At 36.9% G+C, this 27,291-nt stretch overlaps 1 protein-coding gene across 1 annotated transcript in view; it reads left to right on the forward strand.

The window, feature by feature from the left end:
- Positions 1 to 3,491: 3,491 nt before the first annotated feature.
- PHF3 (PHD finger protein 3) overlaps positions 3,492 to 27,291 on the forward strand; it is a 43,666-nt gene continuing 19,866 nt past the window's right edge. Inside the window, exons 1-3 of the mRNA XM_081998095.1 lie at positions 3,492 to 3,893; positions 14,254 to 14,415; positions 15,581 to 17,396. Coding sequence (XP_081854221.1) covers positions 3,599 to 3,893; positions 14,254 to 14,415; positions 15,581 to 17,396 — 2,273 coding nt within the window. The 5' untranslated portion in view covers positions 3,492 to 3,598. The remainder of the gene's footprint in view (positions 3,894 to 14,253; positions 14,416 to 15,580; positions 17,397 to 27,291) is intronic.

Genomic DNA, 27,291 nt, shown 5'->3' on the forward strand with positions numbered 1-27,291 from the left:
TGGTGGGTGACTTCTATGAGTACCTATTGTTGCAGTGGGGAGCTGATTGAAACAAATCAGTCTCAAAAGTGTCAGAGAAATGTACTTTAAGGAATTGAGGAGAATGCTCTCTATACCTTCAGCTTTGCTTGTTGGTCAGATCTCCGTGTGCGCACACTCCTGTATCTTGCTGTGCTGGGTGCTGTAGCAGTCTCGGTACATGCCCTGATGCTCCAGGAGCCAGCGGGTGGGAGGAGTTTCACAGCTGTCCAGACTGAACCTGGCTGGGGCTTCATCCTGTCACGTGCTCCTTTGCCTCGTTCATGAGCGCTCCTCTTCTCACCAGTTGTCCATACATGAGATGTCACATTCTATTGCTTCTTCTGATTAACTACCCAGTGGGAAAACACTTTTGAATTATTGCGCGATGGGAGTACACTTGGTATGTGCAATTTTACTGAGAGTATGCCAAGCCACTGGCCTTTAGAGTTCAAGGGGAGGACAGAGCTGTGTTCCAGGGGAACAATACATTCCTTTTTCCCAGCGGTTAGAGTTATCTTTGGAAACAAGTGACCATCAAAAACTTAACTGTATTTTTACCTATACCTCTGGCTGTTTTTCCTGGTGTTCAAAGTGTTTCAAATGCAAAATAAACCATTGAATATTCATGCACTTCAGGCATTGTGTAAGGGAAGAATTCTTTTTTTGTAGCAACTGTTTCTAGCAATCGACTGTCTAGCAAGAAGTGTATCTTTGGTTGTTGGTGCCTGTGGCTTCTGCACTTCGTGCAATAGTTAATCTAGTAATGCTAGAAGTACTTTTCTAAACGTGTTCCTGTGTAAGTTATGCAGAGAACTGAACAGTATTTGCTTGAACCAGGTAAAGCAAGATTTTGATTACATGTGCTTTACTGGGATAACCTCTCTAACAGTTCTGAAAATTGTAGAACATAAATTCTTTCATCTTAGATTTTGTGGTGGTAGGATTTTTATGCAAAACCACTTTGTTTATATCCTTACAATGACTTTCTGATGCAAAATTTATACAGGACTTACATAGACTTGATCATAGACTTGTGCTCCAGAAGTAAAGCTTTCAATAAAATTCCTTTTGAATTTTCTCTAATAGCTGGGTAGGTGACATTGAAAGTGGCTGTGGCCACTGCATGTGTAGTTGCATTGACAGTTATTTTGCAGTGCTTTTAGTGTTCTGAATGGCTGCATGGTAGTCTTGCAAGACTGTAGGTATGCTTTTTCCATCACATTGCTGAAGACAGGTTAATTCATGTCAGCAGCGATTTTTTTTGTAGGAAGCATTCTGCTTCAGCTTTGCTGTTTAACGCTGCTTTTAATGGAGTGCTCAGCACTGCTGTGGTAGCAGCAATGTTTGAGTAACAATTACGTAAATCTTCCCCTCCTATCCAGAAAAAAAATTGAGATACATTGTTGTAAATGTGTTCAAAGCCCCTGCCACTCTTCTATACTTAACGTTGGGTACAAAAGATTTGTTAAGAGTAATTCATGGGTGTTCTGTTGCAGTGTCATTGGCACTTGCTAGTGTCGGGGTTGTTTTATCCGCTGCTGTGCTCATGTGATGCTAATAGGAAAAAAACCCTGTGATTACAGGAAGGTGTTTTGAAGTACTGGATTGGGGCATTTATAATTATTTTCTTATTTTGATGTGCTACAGCTCTTATAGTTTATCCTGTGTAGTATCAGATTGTTGTAACTACATGGCATAATAAAAATAGATTATACAGTGCAACATAGCACTTCCTCCATTAGTTTGCTGCTTTATTACCAAATTTGGAAATTATTTTGATAACTTCAAACAGAATGTGGCCTGCTATAGGTGTTAGTTGGCATGGTGTATGTGTAGATGCACTGCATTGCTTGATAAAAATAGTCCATTTTTTGGTGTAGAGAACTTTCAAATTATAACATACTTGCTGCTCTAAGACTGTTACCTACTTACTAAATGCACCTGATTTTGCCTGCCTTTCCTTCTTGTTGGCTGTTTGGTCAGTAGGTTGTTGTGTATTAGACTGTTTTGTCACGGTTAGTGTGTAGATATGGTAAAGACACCACACTCTGGAAAGGCATAGTGCCATAGCTGAACCATTGTTTTCTTCTGAGCTGCTCTATGGGAGAAAGAAGAAAGACTGTCATGCTTTTAAAAACAAACAAAAAAACAGAACAAAATGAAACATTTTTCATGCTCATCTGTAGTTTTCATAAATTTGTGAAATTAAATAAATTGCATAAATAGGGTTGAAATTGTAGCAGAGCTTGCATGTGTATGGCTAGGATTTTCCCTGTTGATCGCTAAAACAGAAATGTCCCGTTAATGTGTGTAAGGGAGCATACTTACTGTTCTAGTAAGCATGAGTAGGTACTGGATTTATTTAGTGGCAGGTAGCTGGAACAGGGGTCTAGGAAGTAATTCAAGCACTACAAAGTCTAAATCTCACTTTTCCTTTAATTAATGCATTCATTAAAAAAAACCCCTAGTGTGTGGGAGGAGGATAATGAAGGAAGGAGCAGGAGAGAACGTATGTCCTTTTTCTCTTTCCAAAACGTTTACCATTTTGGTGTGTGCCAAAACTGTTCTCCCAAACTTTCCTGTATGCCAAATTAAGTCAGGCACTACTGTACTATTCCATATTCCTTGCCTCTGTAACTATATTTATTATCATTATCTCTCTACTCTTAAGGGTATGCTTATGCTAAACTTCTGAAGAAACATTTTGCGGACTTTTTTTTGCATTCTGTTCTGTAGTTATGCATTCTTATCAGTTGAATCTCTGCTACAATAGTTGCATTTCTGCTATATTGCAAAGAAGTGATCTAGAAAATAGGGAATCCTTTCTTGTAAAATGTAGGTGCCATCTTTGAATACAGTTCCTTAAGTTCTACCTAATCTTCTTCAAAATTGAAGTTTTGGCTCCTGGCCCTTTTCAAGCCAGCTCAGAATCTCGCATACTTGATTGAGGTCAGATTTTCATACAAAGTTTCTGTAATTTTATTGAATGTAATGATAGGTGAAAAATAATAGAGAGAAGGCATTGCTGCTTAAAAATAGTTACTTGCTGTGAGGTACTTGGTAGCTACTTAGTAGCAGAAATATAGTCCTTCTCAATTTTGGGCCTAGTGTGGCAGGCTCCTGAGCTTTTTTTCAGCTCTATTGATGTGAGTGGAAGCTGATCTAACTTTTTTACATTTAAAGGTGAAGAAAGGGTGTGCGCTCACAGTCCTGCTAACCAAGTTCGCTTGTTCTTGATTTCTCTCTCTTTCTGGTGTCCCACCCCCTTGGGTTGGTTAAGGTTTAAACAAATTCTAGACAGCAGGTGTTTTAGTTACCCTGGTTATACACACTCTGTAGAAGTGGCAGTGCTCTGATGCTGACAGTGGAGTTTATATTAACTTAGCATGCTATTTCTTTTAAAAATAATCAGTTAGAGAATTGAGTTTTAGATATGCAGTGGGCCATACTAAGCCATACGCAGATTTTTTTTTTTAATTAACAATTCTAAAATACCTTAAGCAATCTTCATAAAACACAACAGCCAAAACAATTTGCTGGTTTCTTAGGTGTTTTACAATTTGTAGCTTATTTTCTTATGGTATTTTTCTTGTCTTTCTATAGGGCTGAAAGACACACAGGAGTCTTCATGGATATAGTTGATACATTTAACCATTTAATTCCTACTGAACACTTAGATGATGCCCTATTTCTAGGATCCAACCTGGAGAATGAAGTCTGTGATGATTTTAGTACAAGTCAAAATGTCTTAGAGGATTCGCTGAAGAACATGCTCAGCGATAAGGATCCTATGCTAGGATCTGCAAGTGCCCAGTTCTGTTTGCCTGTTTTGGATAGCAATGATCCCAATTTCCAGATGCCTTGTTCAACAGGTAAATCTTATGATTTTTTAAGATTACAATTTAAAATACAGTTATACTCTAGTACCAACCCTTTTTTGGTAATGTAGAAATAATAATTTGGGATTTCTGTCTCCTTCCTGCCCTTTTTGTTGCACTGTTTACATTCCTGGCATGTAAACTATGTGCAGTTCTTTTTAACTATTGTTGCGTAACAATAGAGGAAGGCTCCTAATCTGGATCAGAAGTAATTAAGGCTTTATTTTGAGTATGTGTAAATTATTCCCAATGGAAGTCGTTATTTGTTTAGTGTAAGTACTGTGCCTGATCAGTGAAGTTGCTAGTTGTCTTATGTAGTAGTTCTCTATTAGCAGTAGGAGCATGAGTTGTACAAATTACTGCTCAGACCTCAGGGTTATTCTGTTAGTGCTAGGCCTAGTCTAGTACTGAGCTCATACAGGATTCTGGGTGTCTTGCTTTGGTTGGCTTCAAGCAAAACCCTGGAATGATAATACAATTCTTTTTTTACTGTTTGGAAACACCTGATTTGGAACCAATTTAGAGCAAAGTTTTAAACAGAAATAATCCTAGGAGTTGTGGAATAGTTTTGGAAGATAAAAAAACAAACAGCCAAGGTGATTCAGTCCATAAATTTATTTATATTGCTGAATAGTTGGAATAATTACACTGAGTTTGGTGTAAGAGACAAAAATTTACTCTATGCTTAATAGTTTATTGTATTGAACTGGAAGTTTAAAGAAAAAAAATTAGGTTCATTACTGAAAAGTGTTGTAGATTACTGCAGATAACTTTGATTATATCAACATTTAATTTTTTTCTAGTAACTTTTATGAACTGTTTCTGAAAATCATGATAAATTCCTGATATATGTATTTCGTTTCTACTAACAGACTAAGCTCTCACCTACACTAAATGGAATTAAAATATGCAACACTGTAAATCAAAGATGATATTGACTGAAGCAATGCAAAAGTGAACTACAAAACCAAAACAAGATATTTGATCTTTTTATTACTTTAATAGAACATTATTTGAGGCCATCCTTTAATGTTTTTGTTTATTCTTGCTGTAGTTTGTATCCTTACACATTGTTATACCTACCAAACAAAACTCTTAATGTGCGTAAGACTGTACAATGTACCCAACTAAAACAAATTCATTCTCTCTAAATTTTCTATTTCCTTCCAGTAAAACAGTGATGCAGATTCTTGTTTCACACTGCGTCCTGTGCATCCTCTGGTAAACCTACACCATATTTAAAATTTTTGAATTGACTCATAAGGTACAGCTGGATATTTTGGAAGTTACAGGGAGACTTTTGGGGGCTTTTTGGCACGTATTTCTCCTAAAAGTGATCAGCAGTGCAATAATTAATACTATTGATACGTAAATAATTGCAATTAATTCTTAAGGTCCATTAAAATTAGTGAGATAACTCATTTACTTGGGGGCTACTATTTCAGGCTGTCTGCAGACTAAGGGAATCAAAACTGATTTGGTACATGCTGAGTTCATGAATTCAACATTTTGTTTTTAAATCTGAAAGCAAGAGCAGAGCCACATTTCAGTAAATAAATTAAAACATGCACTTTGGAATTAATGTAGTAGGTATCCAAAAGGACATGAAATGTTCTTGCTGTTGCATGTTCTTTGTAGATCTTGATAAGAACTGTCCTTATTCTGGGATGGTAGGGCTGCTGTATGTATTTATAGTTTTTTAGTTGAGAATAGTGATTATCGTTTTGAAGCAAAGTTTTTTTGCTTGTCTGTCTTCCTTGAGTATTCATATAGCTCATGATTTATTTCATATGTCTGAGACTGTTGGTGACATAACACAGCTTATGTAGTCTGCTGGTAAAAATGCAGTCGTGCAAGATGATAGTACCTTGGATAAGAATTTACCCCTACAAAAGTTGTTTTTTTTCCAGGCATTATAGGTGAAAGCTACTTCAACATCAATTTGTCTAAAAAAAGAAAAAAGCCTAACTCTCCCCACAAAACTTGCCTTCATTACATCCTTAGAGCTACAACACCACTGATATGTCATACAGTTTGCTGTATTCTGATCCTTCCAGTTCTTTTTGCCCCACTCTGTGTAGGATCTCTCTATGAATTTATTCTGTACTGCATTAAGCAGTATGGTAACAAAATGGTTGGTTATTGGCTCTTCTCTTAACCTTTCACTAGGGTTAAAAGTGTACCTAGAAAAAAGTATTTTCAGTAGGGTTTTACTATGTTTAAGTACATTTGTTGTTCTTCATGCTAAGCAGGGCAATACCTAGGAAATACTGAAATGGTAGTTGGTGGTGTTTCTTATACTCTTGATTTCATTGCTGAAGAAAAGAGTTAATTTTTTCCAGAGGCACAAATTATTTACCACAATTTATTTTAGACCTTCAAACAGTATTTTTCATAACTCATGCCTAGGCCATGGGACAGTTTAAGAAAAGGAGCAAAATGCTCATGGAAACTAGTTCAGAGGATTACCAAAGGACAGATTTATCATGCTTGCTGCTCCATGACTAAATTGAACGTACTCTGTTCTGTCCAGGTTTTAAAGTGGTGAATATTTCATGCTCCAGCTTACTTGATTGCTGTGAGCAAGCTGAAGAGATAAAGGTAAAAATAGTTGGACTGAGGAGGTGATTTGGCTAAAATGGTATTAGGTCTCATAAATGAAATGGAGTGGCAGAAGGCATGGCTCACTAATACTGCTTTGAAAGCCTGGCTTGAGCAGAGTTGAAGACCATTTATAAACCTATGCACAACAAAGAACAAGTTGCTTAGAGCCCCGTCCAGCCTGACCTTGAATGTTGCCAGGGATGGGCATCTACCACCTCTCTGGGCGACCTGTTCCAGTGTTTCACCACCTTCATTGTGCAAAAAATGTGTTCTTTATATCTAGTCTGAATCTACCCTCTTTTAGCTTAAAACCATTGCCCCTTGTCCTATCCCAACAGGCCCTGCTAAAAAGTCTGTCTAAGTCTTTCTTAGAAGCCCCGTTTAAGTACTGGAAGGCTGCAATAAGATCTCCCTGGAGCCTTCTCATTTCCAGGCTGAACAACCCCAACTCTCTCAGCCTGTCCTCAGAGGAGAGGTGTTCAACCCCTGTGATCATTTTTGTGGCCCTCTGAACCATCTCCAACAGGTCCGTGTCTTTCCTGTGCTGAGCATAGTCAGCAGTACTGGCATATGACAAATACCAAGGAACATGAGAAAGGATGTCTGTTGCCCATCTATTGATAGGAAGAACTAATCAGTACCAGTAAAGCAGCCTCATGTTTGCATCTTGGCTTGAATCCAGTTTGGGCTGGACCTAAATGGTTTCTTCAGTTAGATGACATTGTTGGTCTTTGTCTACTCTATGAGTTTGCTATGTAATTGCCACTGAGTAGTAGAATGGGTTTCTTTAGTTTGTAGCATTAGCTTTGATTGAACAGTTACATGTTTGGAGAAGACAAGAAGATTCTTTGCAGGTGATCCTGGTTAATGGCTTTGAACAGAAGTAGAAGTAACTTTTAACAAGCTGGAAAAGGGTATGGGTCAAGTTAACAGATGTGATGCTGAAAACCTTTTGGTTTGTGTTTGTGAAGAGTGACTCCTAAGCTGTAAAGATGTAGTTGGGTTGCTGGTTTGTGGAGTTAGACTGAGCAGATTTCTGCTCTTACAGAAAGCTTCCTAACTGTGCTGTTATTTGAGTGAATCAAGGTACTAGCTGTCACAGAGATTATTATTCACTGCAGCTTGTAGGAGCTTAGCAGTAATGAAGGCCATTTACTGTCTTGAAGTAGGTATTAGCAGAAGGACCTGGTGTCAGTAGTGGAAACTGATATAACTGCTGTCTTTGCCTGTTAAAGGACAGAATTTGACAAAATGAGGCTTTTGAGAATTAAATGAAACCCAAGTTCTTGAAACAATTGGACGTGTCCCATATCGTGTTTTAGGGGTGTCTGTGCTTCTGTTCATCAGTGTGGTCAGGTGGCTGTTCTAAGAACTGAATGACCAACACAGGAAGGTAGATTATGTAGAACAGCTCTTTGGCATCTTTAATGTTTGAGTGGTGTGGGTGGGTGTGGATGTGTGGTTTTTGGGTTGCTTCCCTCCCACTTCTGAGCAATTCCTTGATCAGACGTGGAAACCAGGAAGTTTAGGATAGGACTTTTGAGAGCAACACACTTTTTCAACTTTGGATGGTTTTCTAATGATAGATTTTCTGTTTTGTTCTGTTATTTCTTGCTGGAAGACATGCTGGAAGCTTACCTGTTAGTTTTATAAGCTGGTGAGCATAGCAGGTCAGACTGGTTGCAGGTCATACTGGTCACATGCCAGTGAACTAAATAACCAGCATTCATACTAAATTGGTATTTCTTAGCTATCACAAATTCTGTAGCTTTTCAGGATGTCATTTACTGGGGCAGTTTGATTTATTGTACATGTAATAGAGGGAATGGAATTTGAATTGTGTATCATCTGGAGACATTTCTGGTTTTCATAATAAAATCGGACTTTTCACTGGTTTAGTTTCTGGCTATGTTTATGAAATCAGGTATTTATCATAAGTGATGAGGAAGGCTGACCCTATAAGAGTGTACAAAGACTGTTAAGGACGTCTTTTTAATTGCCCTTTTTTCCTGTCCATCTGGGTTGCTGCTAGGAAAGTGTTTCCCCCAAGTGTAGCCTGTTCTTTCTGGTTTTAGCCTGTGTTTTCATGAGTACTGTTGAAAGCAGCATTACTTCAGCTAAAATCATGATCAACTACTGAATCTTTGGAGCCAAACCAGTTGTTCTGACTACAAATACTTCTTTTCTTTAGCTAGTGTCCTGTCTGGCTGTGTGTGGTGGGTTGACCCTGGCTGGACGCCAGGTGCCCACCAAAGCTGCTTTATTACTCCCCTCCTCAGCTGGACAGGGGAGAGAAAATATAACGAAAGGCTCCTGGGTCAAGATAGGGACAGGGAGAGATCACTCGGCAATTACTGTCATGGGCACAACAGACTCAACTTGGGGAAATTATTTTAGTTTGTTGCCAGTCAAAGTAGGATAATGAGAAGACCAAATCTTAAAACACTTTCTCCCTACCCTTCCCTTCTTCCCAGGTTCCACTTTACTCCTGATTTTTTCTACGTCCTCCCCCTGGGTGGCAGGGGAATGGGGGTTGTGGTCAGTTCATCACGCATTGTCTCTGCTGCTCCTCCCTCTTCAGGAGGAGGACTACTTCTCACACTCTTGCCCTGCTCCAGTGTGGGGTCCCTCCCACAAGGGACAGTGCTGCACGAACTTCTCCAGCATGGGTCCTTCCCACATACTGCAATTCTTCACGAACTGCTCCAGCTTGGGTCCATTCCACAGGGTGCTGTCCTTCAGGAACAGACTGCTCCAGCCTGGGTCCCCCTTGGGGTCACACGTCCTGCCAGCAAACCTGCTCCAGCATGGACTTCCCATGGGGTCACAGCCCCCTTTGGGCATCTGCCTGCTCCGTCATGGAGTCTTCCATGGGCTGCAGGTGGATATCTGCTCCAGTGTGGAGCTCTGTGGTCTGCAGGGGGACAGCCTGCCTCACCATGGTCTTCATTACTGGCTGCAATGGCATCTCTGCTCTGGTGTCTGGAGCACCTCCTCCCCTTCCTTCTTCACTGGCCTTGGTGTCTGCAGAGTTGTTGCTCTCACATATTCTTACTCCTCTCTTTGTCTGCAGTTGTGCAGGTTTTTTTTTTGCCCCTTGTTAACTCTGTTATCCCAGAGGCGCTACCACCATCGCTGCTGGACTCAGCCTTGGCCAGTGGTGGGTCGTCTTGGAGCCGGCTGGTGTTGTCTCCATTGGAAACAGGAGAAGCTTCTAGCAGCTTCTCAGAGAAGCACCCCTGTAGCCACCCTGCTACCAAAACCTTGCCACACAAACCCAATACACTGTGTTAGCCATTTCAGGCTCTTTTCACTCATGCCAAGTATATATGCATTTTTCCTCCAAAATTTTATAATTTTGAATATAACCTTCAGATTGCAGCCCAAAATTGGGTCTACAATTGTTATTCTGAGTTTTCTTACCTCTTTAGGCCTGCCTTCCTCCAAGCTGTCAATGTGAACAGTTGTACAGTGTCTTGTGACCAAGGTAGCAACTTTCCTGTATAAAATCTAGATTTATTATACTGAGAACCTGGAGAATGTTTATTTTGCACACTTTTCTGTTAGGTAAAAAACTATGAGTTTTCCCCATTTTAAGTCCTTCTGACGACCTTAGTTATTCCTTTGGATCACTTTTATGGAGTTTCATGGATGGAGAGAGGTTGGCTCTGTAATAGGATATGCAAGGCAGTTTATGTATTTATGGATTACATAGCTTATCTAAAGGCTCTGTTCTTAACATAATTTGATTTAAAGTGCTTGGTTTGATGCTGTCTTTTCACTTTATTGAAATTTGTGCTTTACTACTCTTTATTTTCAAATTAACAGGTTCCTGTGGGTAAAGATCCATAAATCACTAGCCCTGTAATGTAGCTCTTATCTTTTTTTAAAATGGGGATTCAGTCCTCTGTCAAGATACATGCTGTTTTAAGTTTATTAATCCTAATTGATTTTCATATGTTACTATTCTAAAAACAGGAAAAATCCCTTTTACCATTTATGGAGAATGGAGTAAATGCTTAGTCAGTATTTCACGTGATTCTTTTCTTGCACTGGGCAGTCAGTACAACATACTTGCAGGCAAGTTTTCGGTTAAACAGGTTACAGGCTTCAGGAAAACTTTCGTAAAGCAGTTAGAATTTTGTGTTTTATGTAAGTCATATCATCAGTGATGTCATTTCTCTTGAAAATTTTTTTTTTTAACTAAGAGCATTTTAAATTCTGTTTTTTGAACATATGCATTGCAAATGTCAGTAGGAAAAAGGTTTTCATATAAAGTGCATCTTCATTTAGAGTCTTGAAACAGTGATTTTTTTTTTTCAATATCAGTATATATATTTCATTGCTTTACTAGAGTTTATTAGCTCTTCTTGAGGCTTACCTAGACATATCTTAGTTACTGCTTTGGGCTGTTACTGTTCTTTTCATTGAAGCGTGATGTTAGGGTTTTATGTTATCGCCCGCATATCATCCAGCAGAAATTTTAAAACATTCAATCATTTCCATATAATTTATTATGCTTCTAGAATTAAAATATGGAATCTGCTGTGGATTTGCTCAGTCCTGCTAGTAGCATGATTCAGATTGATGTAACATTTACAACAATGCAAAGCAGCAACAACAGTGGAGTTCTGTTCTGTGTGGGTAGCTAAGCTAACTGAAAGAAAACCAGGGCTAACATCTACAGAAAATAAATTTATTTCTGCACTTGAGATTTACCTTGACCAGTGTGTCAAAAACCTGAATATGTCTGTCTAATTTTAGCTGAAGATAATGGAGGGAAGACTTATGTTAATAAAAATAAAGACTTAAAAACATAAAAATCTTTGAACTTTATAAGGGTATTTTCTTCTCCTTTCCTCTTTTCCCCCATCAAGTAAGGCTTGTTTTCCTCAATTTTACATTGCTGAAGAATTAAAAAGCTGTCATGCTTTTGTTTTAATGCATGGAAAATTTTGCTTTAAATTTTCAAGTAAACTATTTTTACTGTATCTTATTCTGTTATTGTATAACATGTATAAAAATGAGTCAGTAATACAGAACAGTAGTTTGGAAATTTAAATACTTTAGAAGTAATGAAGAGACTCAAAATACTAAGTTGAAGGCCAGTGTTGCCTCTTCCAGTATGAATATGTTGGATGTGACTCATGTTTTCCTTATTTGCAGCTTGTTCAATTGTACACTGGTGTACAGCCTTTTCTAGTCAGACATGTTTTTTCTTTACTTTTTCCTTTCTTCTTTTATCCTTCTGTGTTAATTTCTGTATTTATTACTGAGATAATCTTTAGTTATTTGTTACTAAGATCATCTATATTTCTTTTTTCTTTTTGTTCTGTCTTGTTTTGCTTTTGTTGGTTTATTTTTCCCAATGCTGTTTCTCTACCTTCACTTCTATTTCATAATTTAATTTCCTAGTCTCCTCTATATCTGTTACTATTCTCTGTCACTTTTTCTCTTCCCAGCAGGGTGTGTCGAATGCTCCTCATCCAGGGGCCTCGTGGGGCTGTACTAGCCGAGTTATAGCTCAGGTGGTTTGAAATTAGCAAGATTCTGTGCTTCAAATTCCTCTAAAATTAAAGCTACAGCACAGAGTCTTGTAAGTATGAAAATACTTTAATTCTAATATTTCAAGCTGTCTGTCAATAGTAGATTGAATGTGTCCCCATTGTTATTAGTAAAGGAGGGTGTTTAAATTCAGTAACTTCACCAAGAACACTGTAAAACCTGAGGCTCTAGCCTTGAAATCTGCTCCAGAGCTGTTTTAGAAGTTTTCTGAGTAGTTTTTCTTTGTTATGTTGTCTTCAGTAGCTTAGCAGTTTAATTCTACATGGAAGAAACGTAAGAGGATCTGAAAGGAATCTTCTTTGTCACAGTCTGTCCCGAATATCAGTTCCACTTTTTGTAGGAACATGTTAATGAGAGCGCTAATACCAGTCTGCAGAGCTGTTGGGAGGACATAGTCTTTGAGAACACAAGAATGGGCGGCTGGAGTTAGAGTGGGGGTCCATCTCATTCCGTTTTCCATCTTGGACAATGGCCAGTAGTAGATATTTAGGGGAGGGTGAAGTCAAACAGGGCAGTGACAATGTCATCTACTTGCCAGTGTGTCCTTTTTCCCAGTATGTAGCTTACAGCAAGTAAGTGATTAAGGAACATTTGGGTGCGTGAAGTAAGACCAGCATATTATCAGTCTTTTGCAGCTGGTGTGTGATATCTGTGTATATATGTACACGCGCGCAGGCGTAAAGATGGCTTTGTGGATCAGGAACTGAAAACTGCCATTAATTTTGGAAAACACACTTTTCCTGTAAATGAATATATACAATGCAGTAACTAAAAATTATGGTTAAAATAAGATGAGTAACGATAAATCGTCAGCTTAAGAAACTCCTAGCTGTCAACTCCTGGTGTCCATCTAATTACAGAGGTCCAGAGTGATGATTACCTGGTGCTGAGGTCAGCCTTCCTTAAAAGACTGTTTAAAACTTTTCTAATATTTGAACTTTTAAAATTAACAGGTTGTTTGGTTGGGCTTTTTTAATTCTTCATGACAGGTGTTTGTAAATAGAATTACAATTCAGGTCTTGGCAGACTTGATTATTTGTCACTGTTTGGCTTCAGCAGTGTTTTACAACTTCCAATTTCTGTTATTTTAAAAGTATGCTCATTATAGTAGTGCCTTCACAAGAGCTTTTTTTAAGTTGCAGTAACATCAGACTTGAAAAGGAGCAGGAATTGACAGATTTTCTGAGACAGTCTAAAAATTCTAACAATTTTTAATTTCTAACTTGCTTATTTTCATTTCTAAGATAAATATATTAATTTAAATCAGTTTTAAGTAAGCAATTGTTAGAAATTTTTAGATATCTTATTTCTGTCATGTGAGTTAGTTTATCTTAAAAATGCTTCTAGGTAGGTGCCTGAATAGTGAAAAATAGGCATACGTGGTTGTTTGGAGTCTGTGTTGTATTTTTCAGACCCTCCTACATGTTTTGTAAAATCACTTGGGTGTTTGGCTTGATCTCACAAATTTCGCATCCCACAGGGACCAGGATTCATTAATCACACATAGGATCTTGGGATAGGAGAGGCTACCATTGCAGAACCAAACTTAGAGACTCTAAGTGAGGAAAATGGCTGGTACAGTGGCCTGACTGCCTCTTAGGAAACCTATTTTCAGGAGCAACCTCTGGGATCCTTCTCAGGTTAGTGGAGGATAGGAATTTGACAATGTTCTCTGACTCTCCTGGGAGACTAGTGCATGCTGCACTCAATACTTCCGAAAAGGTGTTGCAGATGCAGTTATATGATGTGGGTGGGACTTAGAGTTTTAAAGTTGTATCCTGTGAGAAAACTGTGATTTTAAACTCTTTGCACTTCTGGATCAGCTCTTTCTGCTGTTTACCTTTCTTCACTTTTTCTTAGGTGGGAAGGGACAGTGAGGGACAGCTGATCCTCTAAGACTGGGGACGTTCCTGTGGCAAAAAAACAATAAAATGTGAGTCCACCAAAAAGCTATAAGGACTATCTACAGAAATTTTAAGCTTTGGGTGATAGCTTCTTCTACACTGAAACGGCCTCACATGGGAATTTTCTGTCTTGCCTTTTTTTTTTCCCTCTTGTTTGTTTTTAGATGGCCAATTTATTTATTTCTCCCTGTCTCTTCCCCTGTCCTGCTTACCATTACAGCTGCAACATTTTTTGATCATTTAAGTTTTAGGCTATTTCTTGTTTGTTTGTTTTTTTCCAGTTATTGGTCTTGATGATATTATGGATGAAGAAGGAGTTAAAGAGAGTGGTAACGACACCATTGATGATGATGAGCTTGTTTTACCTAACAGGAATTTGAGGAGCCGTTGTGAAGAAACATCAGTCACATCACCAAGAAAATCGCCACGTTTAATGGCACAAGGTGATCATTCAGTAGATTATGTGTGTTTGCACGTTTGAAGTCAACTGAATTTTTATAATCCCACTCCCCCAACATTTATAAACTTAAAGTAAAGCTTTGCTATTTGGTTGTGTGAATTCAAGTACAGATGCTTCCTTTTTTATGTTCTGCAGCTAGAAACCAGCATCCATAGGGTACTACTCAGTTTGAATTCCTCTTTGATAAATATTTGATGTCTTTCCTATGGCTTGTGGTCCTTAAACTAATTTTTGAGTTTTTGATTGTTTTACCTGCATCAGATTAGCACTGTGGTTCTTCATCAACAAAATCATGTTGTATTTGGAAATAGCACTGGAATATTAGATTAACATGTATCAATATTTACAATTAAAATTTTAATTCTATTTATTTATGTATTTTTTTATCTTTTATAGAAATATCTCAGTATGCTTAATAAGTATTTTAATCACATATTTAAATTCTGTGTGGTAGCTAATTGATTATGATTAGAGTTTTTCTAACTTGTTGAACTGGTGGAGTTATTGACAGCTCTGCTTTTTCTTCCTATAGAGTAGGCAGAGTTAAAAAGATAAAATTACTTAGTAGGGAAGTCAATTTAAATAAGAGCCTGTGGTACAAAGCTGGTGAATATGCTTTTTAAAAAGGCACTGGGATGGTTCCTTGTTTAGAAAATATGAGAGATGTCCTCATGTGAGAGCTCAGATTCATAAACTGTGTTCTCTAAAAGCTTTGTAAACTTCACAGCTATACTTCTAATCCTAATATAACTTGTGCAGTTTTTGCTTGAAGTAGAAGAAGTTGAGTGGCAGAAGAGTAGAGTGTGTTTTGATTGTCTTTTTATCATAACTTCTGTTTTATGTATATTACTCATAACTTTCATAGCCATTAGAATAATGAGATTTTTACATCCAAACTGACAGTGTAAAATTGAAATACAAGTAATTTCTAACTTATTTTAAAATAGACAGCTGGGTTGTATTTTTTTGGGGGGGTGGGTGGGGTTTTTTGTTGTTGTTTTCTTTTTAAAGTTAGTAAACAACTGAGTTTGAAGTTCTCTTTGTGTCCAGTAAGGTAAATCAGGTTAAATCAGTTCTGTTCTAGGCAAGTCTTGTATTTGCAGAGGAGGATGCAGTATAGCTAAGACATTCTTTTTTTCCTTTCCTAGAACCAGTACGGAGTTTGCGACAGAGCACGCTAGCCAAGCGTTCAAATGTTGCACCTGTTGTTAATACCAAGAAATCATCTGTAAAAAGTGGATCTGCTACAAAAACTGGACAGAAACAAGAGAGAAGTCCAGCTAAAGAGACGGATGTTGCTGTACCCTTAAAAATAGAGCAGCCTAAAGAAGTTAGGCGTAGTACAAGACGATCGGGACAGGCAGAAGGAACAGCACCAGCAGTAACAGCATCCCAGAGTAATACAAAATGTCTTCCTGGTTCCAAAGGGGTGAATGAAATAACATCTGAAACCCTCGAGCAGGCAAAAGTTGAGGAAACGGCCAGAGACTTAAGTTCTGCTAATTTAGCAGGAGCCTGTTCTCCTTCTCCTGGAGAAACAAAGGAAATAACAGAGGTTGCAACGAAGACTGAATCTGGGAATGTTGAGTCAGTTTGTTCAGTACCTGCAGATACTGAAAGTACTGCAGTTAAAAATGAAGCAAATTATGTGATTGATTCAGTGGGCTCTGAAACTTTTCCATCAGAAAAGACTGAAAATAAAACAGAGGAATCGGAGACAAAAACAGAGGAGCCTGGTCGAAGTGGAGTAACCAGAAAAGCTAATGATCCATCTAGTGCTTGTGTGAATCCAAGTGAAATTTCTGAGACCTTTTCAAATTTGTCTTGCTCTGTAGAAGGTGGTGTTGATTGTAGTTTAGGTTCCCACAATGTGGAAATTGCTGATGAAAATACATTGTCAGTAAAGGAATGCATAACAGAACCTGTAGATGATAAGGGAGTGGAGAAAACTCTAACTTCATCTGAGAAACTGTTGGACAGTACAGAGTTTGATAATAAAGACTTGAAAAGCAAAGAGTTTACTTCTGCTGATGCAGGAAACAGCATTTTAGAAAGCACTGTTCTTGACCAAACAAGCCAAAATGTACAGCAGCAGATCAGCAGTACTAAAGTAGAAGGCCCTGAGGCATCAAAATTTCAGGATGATGATAAACAAATTATCATTTCATCAAAATGTGAAAAGAACGTTAGGCCCCGGCATAGTAAATCTATAATACAGAATAAGCAAAATCTGACTGCAGGTACTCAACAGAAATCGGGTACAGTGCAACAAGAAATAACGCGTTCAAGAACAAGAGCTGGTCTTTCTGTTTCAAGTCTTCACAGTCCATCTTCAGTAAGTCTGAAGCGCAGTGCAGATGAGCAAGAGAGTCATCAGCATCCAAATAACCCAGTTAAAATTAGGAAGAAACAATCTGATCTGGGTTTGAAAGCAAAGAGCTGTGTTTCAGGGGTGACTGTAAAAAAGCAGACCATGCTGAAGAAGATACCCCGAGTCCAGGCTTCTGGGCAAGTACAGAAGTCATCAATTCAAAGAGCAAATGAGAAATCTCCTACTAATCAAAGCTGTTCTAAAGATACCCACCACTCTGTGCACTCATTATCAGGGCATGTTTCAAATCTTGGTCAGAAGCAAGCCCAGGGTCAGAAACACCAGCTTGCAACTGTGCTAAAACCAAATAGTTCCACAAGGGAAGAGGCAGAGACAAAGGATCCCTCTGTTGTGGAACATCTGAAGGAGGATGATAAAGAAAAAAACAAATCAAAAAGAATTGATAAAAATCTCCAACCTCGCCAGAGAAGAAGTAGCAAAAGTCTTTCACTTGATGAACCTCCATTGTTCATTCCAGATAACATTTCAACTGTTAAAAGGGAAGGCTTGGAACATAGCTCTGCTAGTGAAAGCAAATACGCTTGGGTGCCAAACAAGCACTGTGGCTTTTGCAAAAAGCCGCATGGCAACAGGTGTGTGTGGCTTTGTGTCTGAGGAATTTATTATTGGTCTCGGAAGATAATTTTTTTCCTCCCTTACCAAATGTTTCATGTTGCTGGTTTCAAAACAAAAAGGCATAGCCGTATAATGGAAGCCTGTCTGTTATACTGTCAATTAGTTTCCTTTGCACTCATATGCTTTTTTGGGTTTTTTGGTTCTGTTTTTTTAAAATAGAGCATTAGAAACTAGTTTGGCCAAAAATTTTTACTAGAAATGTTTTATTATATGAGTACATTTTTTGATGAATGTGTAGTTCTGCTATGCTGTTAAAATACGCACTTTAAACTTGACTTTTTTTTCCATGGAAAAGAAATAAGACTTAAGATGTCCTTGTTCCAGATTCTGATTTCTTCCTTTCCAGAGACCTCTTAAGTTGAAGGATCCCCATCAACCAAAAAAAATCAAATAGTTTACATGTGAGTTGTATCTGGTAGAATTTAATTAATAATTGTAATACCTAGAGATTCAGAGGTTTTTTTTTTTCAATTTGTATAATCATTGCTGTGAGGCTCTCATGTAACAGGAGCAATGAAGTAGTGGGGGGTGGGGTAGGAAGAACATCAGTCTCAAAAAACCCCTATAAAACTTACATGTGGGCATATCTGAAATTGCCTTTAACTAAACCTAATAATGAGGTTGCATATGAAGTTGATAATGTCCCTCTACGACAAAAGTTATCTTCTACACTGTAAGTGAACTGAAAAAGGCCATTGGGTTCCACTAATGAACTATCAGTTCAAGAATAGGAATTCCTTTTTTACCACTTTGTATTTTCTAGATTTAATATTGAAGTATTTTTTCGTAGTTGCAGTTCTACCTGCCAGCTTTTTTTTTTTTTCATTTAAAATCGAAGATGTTTCTGATTAGTCCTTTGCTTGCTTTTAATAATAATTTCCAATGAGTGTGCTTTAGAACTCCATATATCAGAGCGAAATATGGAACAATTACCTTTGGTGCCTGAGGTTTTTATAGCGATCATTTGTATCTAAGAAGAACCCTTGTGAGATTTATTGAATTATTATATCATATTTGAAAAACAAATACATAAAATTAATTTACTGTGCAGCTATAGTAACTATGTCAATGTGGCCTATTAAAAGAATTAACGCTAGGTTCGTTCTGCCTGGTTGGTGAGAATTACCTGATTGAATGGGCACTCAAACTTAGTTCCATGTGTGTTTGTTTTGTTTGGGGTTTTTTTTAAGATCTTTTTATTGTTAGGACTGTCCCTTTACCATTTGTGCCTCTATAATAGTGTTTAATTTTATGCAGTTTGCATTTCCTTAGTTTTTATCACCTCATATATTACCACAATGGTAGAAGTACATGGGTAGCCTGTAATTGAATGACTTACTTAAATTCAGAAAGGCTGCTTCATGATATGAAAATGCTTCTGTGGATATTTTTAAAGCAAAATATGCATATTGGGCGTTTAAACTGCTTGATCTCTGTTAAAAATTCAGCTTTGAGTTGAGGTCATCTGGTTTTCTTTGTATTTTTTCTTAACACTTTAAACATTCTATGGGTTTTCTAGTTCTGAATGTCTTGTTAGAGTTCAGAAAGTCTTGATTCTTAATACTAAATGAATTTAACCAGTAGTGGGAAGATAGAGCAGTGAGGCAGAACTAAATCTGCTTATTTTAGTTTATAAAGTCAAAGTAATGCTACAGAAGATATACATAACTGTGCATTGATATAGGATTAAATGCTACAAACCAATTTTCCATTGCCAGCTGTTAGTGCTGCTAGAATAGTATGGATATAGCTGGTATGGATCACCAGCTGAGGTCAGATTGAGAGAGCCCATGAGTTGCCACAGATGGTGATTACTGGTATCCTCAAAGGTGTGATGTCAGTGTTGTTAAGTTTTGGGGGTTTTTTAATATGTCTGTGTTACAGAACTGTTGACACAGCCAACAGTTCCAGTGGGAAAAGATCAGATTCACTAAATGTAGAAAGGTATTTAGTGTATATATATATATATAATGTGACTGAGACACACTAGTGGAGTGAGGAAGCTTGCAGTATTGAGCCCCATGCCTAATAACAGAAGACTTAAGACTGTCAGTCCAACACTTTTTATGATCACTATTCTAAAAAATCAAGTTTTAATTTTTTTGGGTTACTTTCATTTTGTAGGTGTATGCTGTAATTAAAAACTCAAACCTTTCAGATTCACTTGATGTAATTAAGATACAAGAGTCAGCAAAACTTGTATCTCGAGTGCCTTGGCATTTTGTACTTCTTTAATTATTGGTGCAAGAACAAGAAAACATTTTTAGTACAGTGCAAAAGAAAAAAAAAGTGTGTAACATGATAAATTTCACTTTCCTCACTTGGAAAAACAGCAAACCCAATGAAATTTACTATAGTGTTAAGAGTTTTTTTTAATCTACTTTGTGGATTGCTTTTCAAGGAAATTTTGTTTCCCTTTTGTAACAGCCTGGCTGGTCAGCCTATTTCCTTTTTTTTTCTGCTTACTGAGTGGGAGAAAAGGAGAAAGTGTGAGACACAAATATTGTCAAATGACAGTAAGTTCAACAAATGTCAAAGCCAGAGCTAAGATTTGAAACAATATTTGTGTTTGTCTCTTGCTCTCTGGTTATTTAAACTTAGGAAATTTTTATCAATGCTGTGGTACAAATTACTTGTAGAAAAAGCAGCTGAACTGAAGTTGCAGCCCTGAGTTGGGAAATAATGTGTGTAAGAGCTTTGCAGTATCTCATGTTAATGAAACATATTTAGGATTCAGGCTGCAAAATAGTAGTCACTTGAACCTTTTTGTATTCCCTGCAATAAATGCAAAGCCACTAACTTGTTAATGTAATACTAAGCTTGGAAAATTGATTCAGGTTGAAGTTAATGTGTGGAGATCATTTCATTATTTTGTTTGTGTACAGAATCCCCAAAGGGGGGTGCTTATGTAAACCTTTCACAGCCCCAGAGTAATCTTACTGTGCCTGCTAGAAGAAAAGTAGGAGAAGGATGATGGTACTTGTACGTTGTTTTATTGCAGAAGTGGCACCTGACAAATGGAGTTGATTTATATCTTTAGGAATACATGCAATAATTTGCTGGCCACATGCAAAATCAAAGTATGCTTACCTTGGACTGCAGATAGATCAGGTTTGGCTGAGAAAGGAGGAATCCTTTTTTACAAACACGTGACTTGCATGATCAAAAAAGTTTACAAGTTATAATGTATCTGTGTTTATAAGAGGCATGCCTGGGTTTTTTTTCTGCTAATAGATTGTCACTCTTTGGCACCTGAGCTTTGAACAGGGACTATTCATACTCTGTTTTCTACTTGTCTTGATGCTTATAAGCTGGAACCAACATAGCTGTTTTGTGTTTTATAATACAAAGAGAGTAGGTGGTCAGTGTTTGGCTTTAGGACTAATTCTTTCAGTCTGTTTGCTTTGATGTATTGTGTTGATTCCCATTCAGAGATTTACCTTTGCAACATAACTAAAAAATAATTGTTCTTTCATACGAAAACTAAACCCTGTATTTCTGGGCACGTCAAATAATTGCGATGTAACTTTTTGTACTTAGTAATTTTCAGCACATCTGAAAGTTTTTTTTTTTTTAGTGCAAAGTTTTAATTACTCTTTTTACTCCTTATAATATTGCTTTCAACTTGTTTGACTTTGCCATTGTGTTGCCATATTGCTGTCAGATGTTTTCTCATCAGCTAATAACATAAATCATACACATAAATTTTCATTCATCCATTTATAGATGAACTGTGTGTATGTGTATGGATATGCATATTACATAGAAAAATGTTAGACTGAAGTACTGCCTCAGCTTCTTAATGAGTTCAAGTGATGTTGACAATATTAAGCTTTGCCACAAATAATAGTTATTTTTCCTGAAGACGATCGAAGATATTGAAGATAATTTAAAAAAAAATAGTACTTAATTTCTTGACATAGAATTAGATGGAGATGGTAGCTCTGCAGACATTGAGAAATCTGCTAATGTAAGATTTCTTCTTGTATGCATCGTATGCATCCTTCAGATGTAAGGGCTCATACTATAAATTCCTCTAGTTTTCACTGTAGGTATTCAAGTGCCCTGCAGGCTGGAGGGTTGAACTCATTCCTTGTACAGATAGGCAAAACTTAACTGATGTTTTGCAGATTGTCTCCCTTGTCTTCACTCTTTCTTCTGTAATGGAAGAAGTTCCACCAACTTCTGATTAATAACGCATAGTACGTAACTTGAGATACTCCGTTTCTAAGCAAATTTTCTAGAAGCATTATATCACGAGGGAAGTCTGTAGCTTTAATTTGTTCTGGTGACTTCCTCTTTTGATTTCTACAATTCTAGTAAGATTTTTTTTTTTTAATAGGCTGTGGGAGTTTGGGCATTTTCTTTTTGTTATTTTATGGAGGTTTTTTTCTGTTTTTTGTTTTGTTGCTGCTGGGGATTTGATCATGCAGTTTTTCTGGTCAGACACAAACTAGCATTCTCAGAGCTTCCAGAAAAATTAAGTGATGCAGGGCCAGAGTTTTACTTAGGGTCATCTTTTTCCCCACATTTCAACTCTGCTTTAATGTAGAGGAGAAGTTAGTAATATTGTAGAACGCAATTAATTGGAAAGTGCAGGAGTTGATTTAGTGAAGATACAGTATTCCTGATCTCTTATATACACATAGTCATGAAAAAGTTTCTGCACAACTGTAATACAGAAAATTACTTCGGCTGATGAATTAAGTTTAAAAAAAAAAAACAAACCTGAACACTTTTTTTGTGTAGTAAATATTATTATTAGGACATTTTTTTTTTTAAGATAGTGCTAATACTTCAGTAAACTATTTTGGAACCACATGATTATATAATTTGCACAGCCAATACAAAAGAGAATGGTTGAGGAAGGAGATTAAGGCTCCGAACTTATGACCACGCTTAAGTTACATGTTCATATTTCTTTAAGGGTGGATGCATATACAGCAAATGAATCATTGTTGTGACAACATTCTTCACAAGAAACAGTAATTAGAATAATTATGATGCCTTAGTTCTAGTACATGTTCATTGAATAGTATGAGTGTGTTAAACTGCAGATTATGCAAGATGGCATCAATTCACAGTCATGGATGACGCTTTAAGTTTTCTGCCTCTGTTACTGCTTTTTTCCACTGTGAAAAGTCTTGCAACATTAAAAGCTATCATCTACCTTCACTTACAGCTGTAGAAAACCTGAATGACAGTATAAACAAAATAGCATTGCAATGTATAATTAATGAATGGAAGGACTCCATATTTATATTTTTTTATTTTTATATTTATATTGTTTTATATTTACAGCTGTATCGTTTTATTAGTAGATTTTTATATGGATTATATTACTATACTGCAGTATTGGTAGGATTATTATTAATACCAGTGCCATTAGGGATTCAGGCAAATGGATAGCATGAGTTGTCTCAAATACGTAGTTTCATGAAGTATGTGTATATATGCAGTTTATAGAACATATGATCCTGATTCTGCAAGATGTAACATGTAGGTAGAATCATAGAATCTTTGGGTTGAAAGAGACCTTTTAAGGTCATCTAGTCCACCCCCCAGCCATGAGCTCAGAGCCCCAACCAACCTGACCTGGAATGTTTCCAGGGATGGGGCATCTACCACCTCTCTGGGCAACCTGTGCCAATGTTTCACCACCCTCATTGTCAAAAATTTCTTCCTTAGATCTAGTCGAAATCTACCCTCTTTTATTTTACAACCATTAATATGAGAATACACTTCTAGTGGAGCTTCCCTTAATGATTTTTTACTTTTTACACATTTGTGATAAATGTTAGGAGATGTATTGTACCTGTTTGTTTGGTTTTTTTCCCCAGGGTTTTGGGAAGTTCGGTGGTTTTGGTTTTCCTCTGTTGTTGTTGGGCATGTTTCATGCATTCACCTTTAGTTCAAAGAGCCTAGGGTTGCTTGTCTCCCTGCTTGCTTCCTTTAGAGAGGTTCCTGTAACATGGAAAACAAATAAAATTATGCATTTAAGGAAAAGACAAACTTATATTACATAAAAGATGGGTTATTGAAATTTAATACTTAGGAAATAAGTTTTCTGTGTCTCTTTCCTATGCTGCAAAGTCTGTGTAAAGAGATCTGCTGATAGTGTTTCTTTGGAGATAGGTTGTGCCTGTTTCTAGAAGATCAAAACCTGAAAAATCTTGTCACCTGTGTTAGACTTCTACGAAAAGCAAACAAGAGACACTGCTAATGTATATGTGCTCTGACAAGGTAGTGCAGATTTTTTTTTTTTTTGACAAACATTCATTTCACTTGAGCTTTGAATCATGCCCATACTACTTCAGTGATGTGGAACATAGGCTCTGTTAAAGCTGCCATAAATATCTTCTCTACTAGTAACATTTTTATTAGCTGAAGTTGCTAATCAGTTGCCTCCATGCAGTGTCTCTGCTGTAACATTGACTGGACTATAGCATCAGTGCAGCTGAGACACAGTTGTAATGTTAATACAAATTTAAAACAAGATTTATAAAACAGATTTTATAGAAGATTGGTGAACAGTGCCATTAAGGGGGGGAAAATGCAGATGTGGGACATGGTTTAAATATTTCAGTCCTTAAAAAGTGCATGAAATGCATGAACGGGGTTTTTACTCTTCTTAGGTAAGTTCGGGGTTAGGGTGTTGTTTTGAATAGTTCAAGTTTTGCCTTTTTTTTTTTAAGATTTTACTCCTGTTGCAGTGTTTTCCCTATGCTGTGTACGACAGATGCAAAAGAGGCAGTTATTTCTGAAGTAAATGATTTTCTGTGGAAATGCACCTTACATTATTTATTAATCTTAAAATGCTGGTTACTGGCCCACACTGAACTGTTCTGACAGCTCCCAGTTTTTTGTCTTTTTATTGTACTCATAAAAATATATCTTTACAACAAACAATTATCTTATGAATAAGATGGTTTCTGCCCATTTTACTTGTAAAATCCTGCTTCACAGTAATGGATTTATCTGGAAACTTGCTTTTGTTACATAAATCGACTGTATGTAAATTAATTGTAAAATATGTCCTGTATATTTTGAAGATAAATCATCCAAGCCTGATTTTTTAATCTAACAGGTGAATTTAATACAAATAACACACCGAAGAAAATCTCCCAATCCTAAGAGAGGTTGTGGAAGGTTTGCATTAAGTATTCTCTCTCCTTACGTATTATCTATTACTTTCTGATTTTAAGGTATGTCTCCTCATGCCAATGTGTGAACTACCAAGAGGGTTCTTTAAAGGAATGAAACAGTAACATACTCTATGCAAACAATGAACTATAGTACTGTCTGGTGTCACCTGTCAGCTCTTTTTAGGTTTTTCTTAAAGAAAATTTTGGTTTTGAATTAAAGTCCAGTGCAAGCAATTCTGTTATTGAATGTGACATGATTTAATATTTTAAAACACATTTTTCTTTCTCTTTCAGCTTTACATCTTCCAATCCAGCCTTACAACATGGGTAAAACTCCTGCACTTCAAACTTGAAGCAATCTACAGTCAGAAACTTTGGTGTTTTAATAGTCCAAGATATCAGAACCTCTTCAGTCAAAACTGACAGCTGTACAAGAAGACATCCTTGATCCTTCAAGCCAGGCTTCAGTTTCCCTTGACTCCCCTTTTTAGTCTTTGAGCATTGCCCATTACCCAGTTATAATTGCTGTTACAAATCATAATTGTTTTTTGTGTGCAGATGAGTGAAACGGATAAAGATGTAAAAGTGGCCTTATGGTGAAAAGGATTGTTTACATTACTGGTTTTGAAATCAGTATGTTCTCTCTCAGGCTTGGAAGTTGCAGTCTTGCAGTTGATTAGTGTGAAAATACGAGTAGAATAGTGAATTCTTTTAGGCAGGCAGCACCAGTATATTTATTACCATTTTGTATAACTAGGTTTAGGAAAGACAATTGTAAACACCACATTCTGTTTTACAGTATGGACATTTCTAGATTCTCTTTGTAGTCTTAGTTTCTGAATCCCGAATTCTGAAGTTTTATTGTGTGTGTTTAAATATAGTGTAATTGAAACTTTACTGTGAAGACTGGAATGAAGCCAGATGGATATTCCATCTTCAGTACTTTACTTAAGATGACTTGAATGACAACTGTCTGTCGTGGTGTATATTCTTAGTGAAGAATGATCTTTTCCGAGCTGAATTCATTATAGGAATTATCTTTAACTTTTATTTTCAGGTCTATCAAAAAAAAAGATGTAAGACTGGATGTCTATCCCGGTGCTTTACTTATATCATACACCATCTTTATTGCCCATTTACTATGTGTGAGCTAAGTTGAAAAATTCCACATGCTGTCAATTTAAAGTTGAAGATATGCAGCATCTTGTATTTTAGTCTCCGGAGTTAATATCTTCTCTTCTGCAAATTTAGTTCATTTGCTGAAGTTGCAATCCGCCTTGCTCATTTCACAAATTAGTCACCAATGTCTGAATTTACAAACGGGGGGAAAAAAATACATATATTTTTAATAAAAATTCAAGTAGTAGCAGTTGTGGCTTCAAGACGGTGTATTCTTGGTTTCCTTCTGTTTTTAACCGAAAGACATTCATTCATTAGTACACCAAAATATCCTTTAAGCAAGAAGCACTTGACTGTATGCTTTGATCTTATCTCGGCTCTGCAGAAAATCTTATGTTTGGAATTTTTGTAACCAGTTTCAGTGTTCCCAAAGCTTTACTAATATTTTCTTGCAATGGTACAAGATGTATCCTGTGTAAAGCTTCCTCTCGTGGATCCTTGCAGTTGTGAAATAGGCACTTGTGCTGTATTTCCTGTCATCGTGTTTGGCTGTAGGTGCTCAGAAAGGAGCAATTATCTTTGCATTCAAGTTCCATCGCTTCTCTCTTGTTTTCCTGTTGCGTTTATGTATGCTATGGTATTACTCTGGTAAGACCATCAGAAGCAGTTGTCCCCTAATGTTACCTTTCTTGTATCTTTGCTTTGCTGGAACAGCGATCTGAAGAGATTAAGATACTGACAAAACTTGAAGGAACCTCTGCCTTCCTAACTGAAACTACTAAATAGATGGACAGATCTTGTTTGCTAGTGATAAGTAATACCATAAATGTACTTGCAGCTCAGAAGAAAGGAAAATTAAAAATGAGAAAATAATTTTCTTCACAAACTAGATTAAAAACTGGTTTCTTCAAATCTAACAAACAGCATCATAGGGTAGTGAAGCTGGAAATGACCTTTTTCTGAAACTGCTGGAGCTTTAAAACTTTTCAAACTCATTTTGCATCAAAAGACTATTTACTTCAGCAGAGTTTAATCCTGATTTATTTTGGGTAAGCAATGACAGAACATAAAGCCATGGTATTTTCTTCTGTTCTTCTCTTGTTTCAAACGTCTGCTGTTAGTAAGATTTTTCATCTCTTGACATACCAGTAGTTCTTGAATACAATACCTGCATCAAGCCATGTGGAGTGTTCATTTACAGTTCTGGAGAATGAGAGTTCCTCTAAGCATGTTTTGTAATATTTATAAGGCTGTGCAAAGTAGGTGAGTCAGCAGAGAGCAGATCTGAGCCTGCATAGGAACACATATAAGTTAGGAATAATTTTCCTTAGAATAATCTTACAGAAGAGATTTGTAGGATATCAAAGAAACAGGGTTTGCAGGTCAGTGTGTTCATATTAGCTTGTTGAATATGTTGCTCAAAGAACCAGCGTTTCATGAATTACTTTTAAAATCAGGTCTGTCTTCTATGGAATTTAAAAACTAGTAATTCGGTAAATCATTTTTCACTGTTAATGAAGAACTCACACTTTTCATAGTACACTTGCAGTCTGTCTGGATTTTCTTCATCCAGACAATATAAATAATA

Source organism: Phaethon aethereus, assembly GCF_964289735.1.
Source record: "Phaethon aethereus genome assembly, chromosome: 3".
NCBI classification, from domain to species: Eukaryota; Metazoa; Chordata; class Aves; order Phaethontiformes; family Phaethontidae; genus Phaethon; species Phaethon aethereus.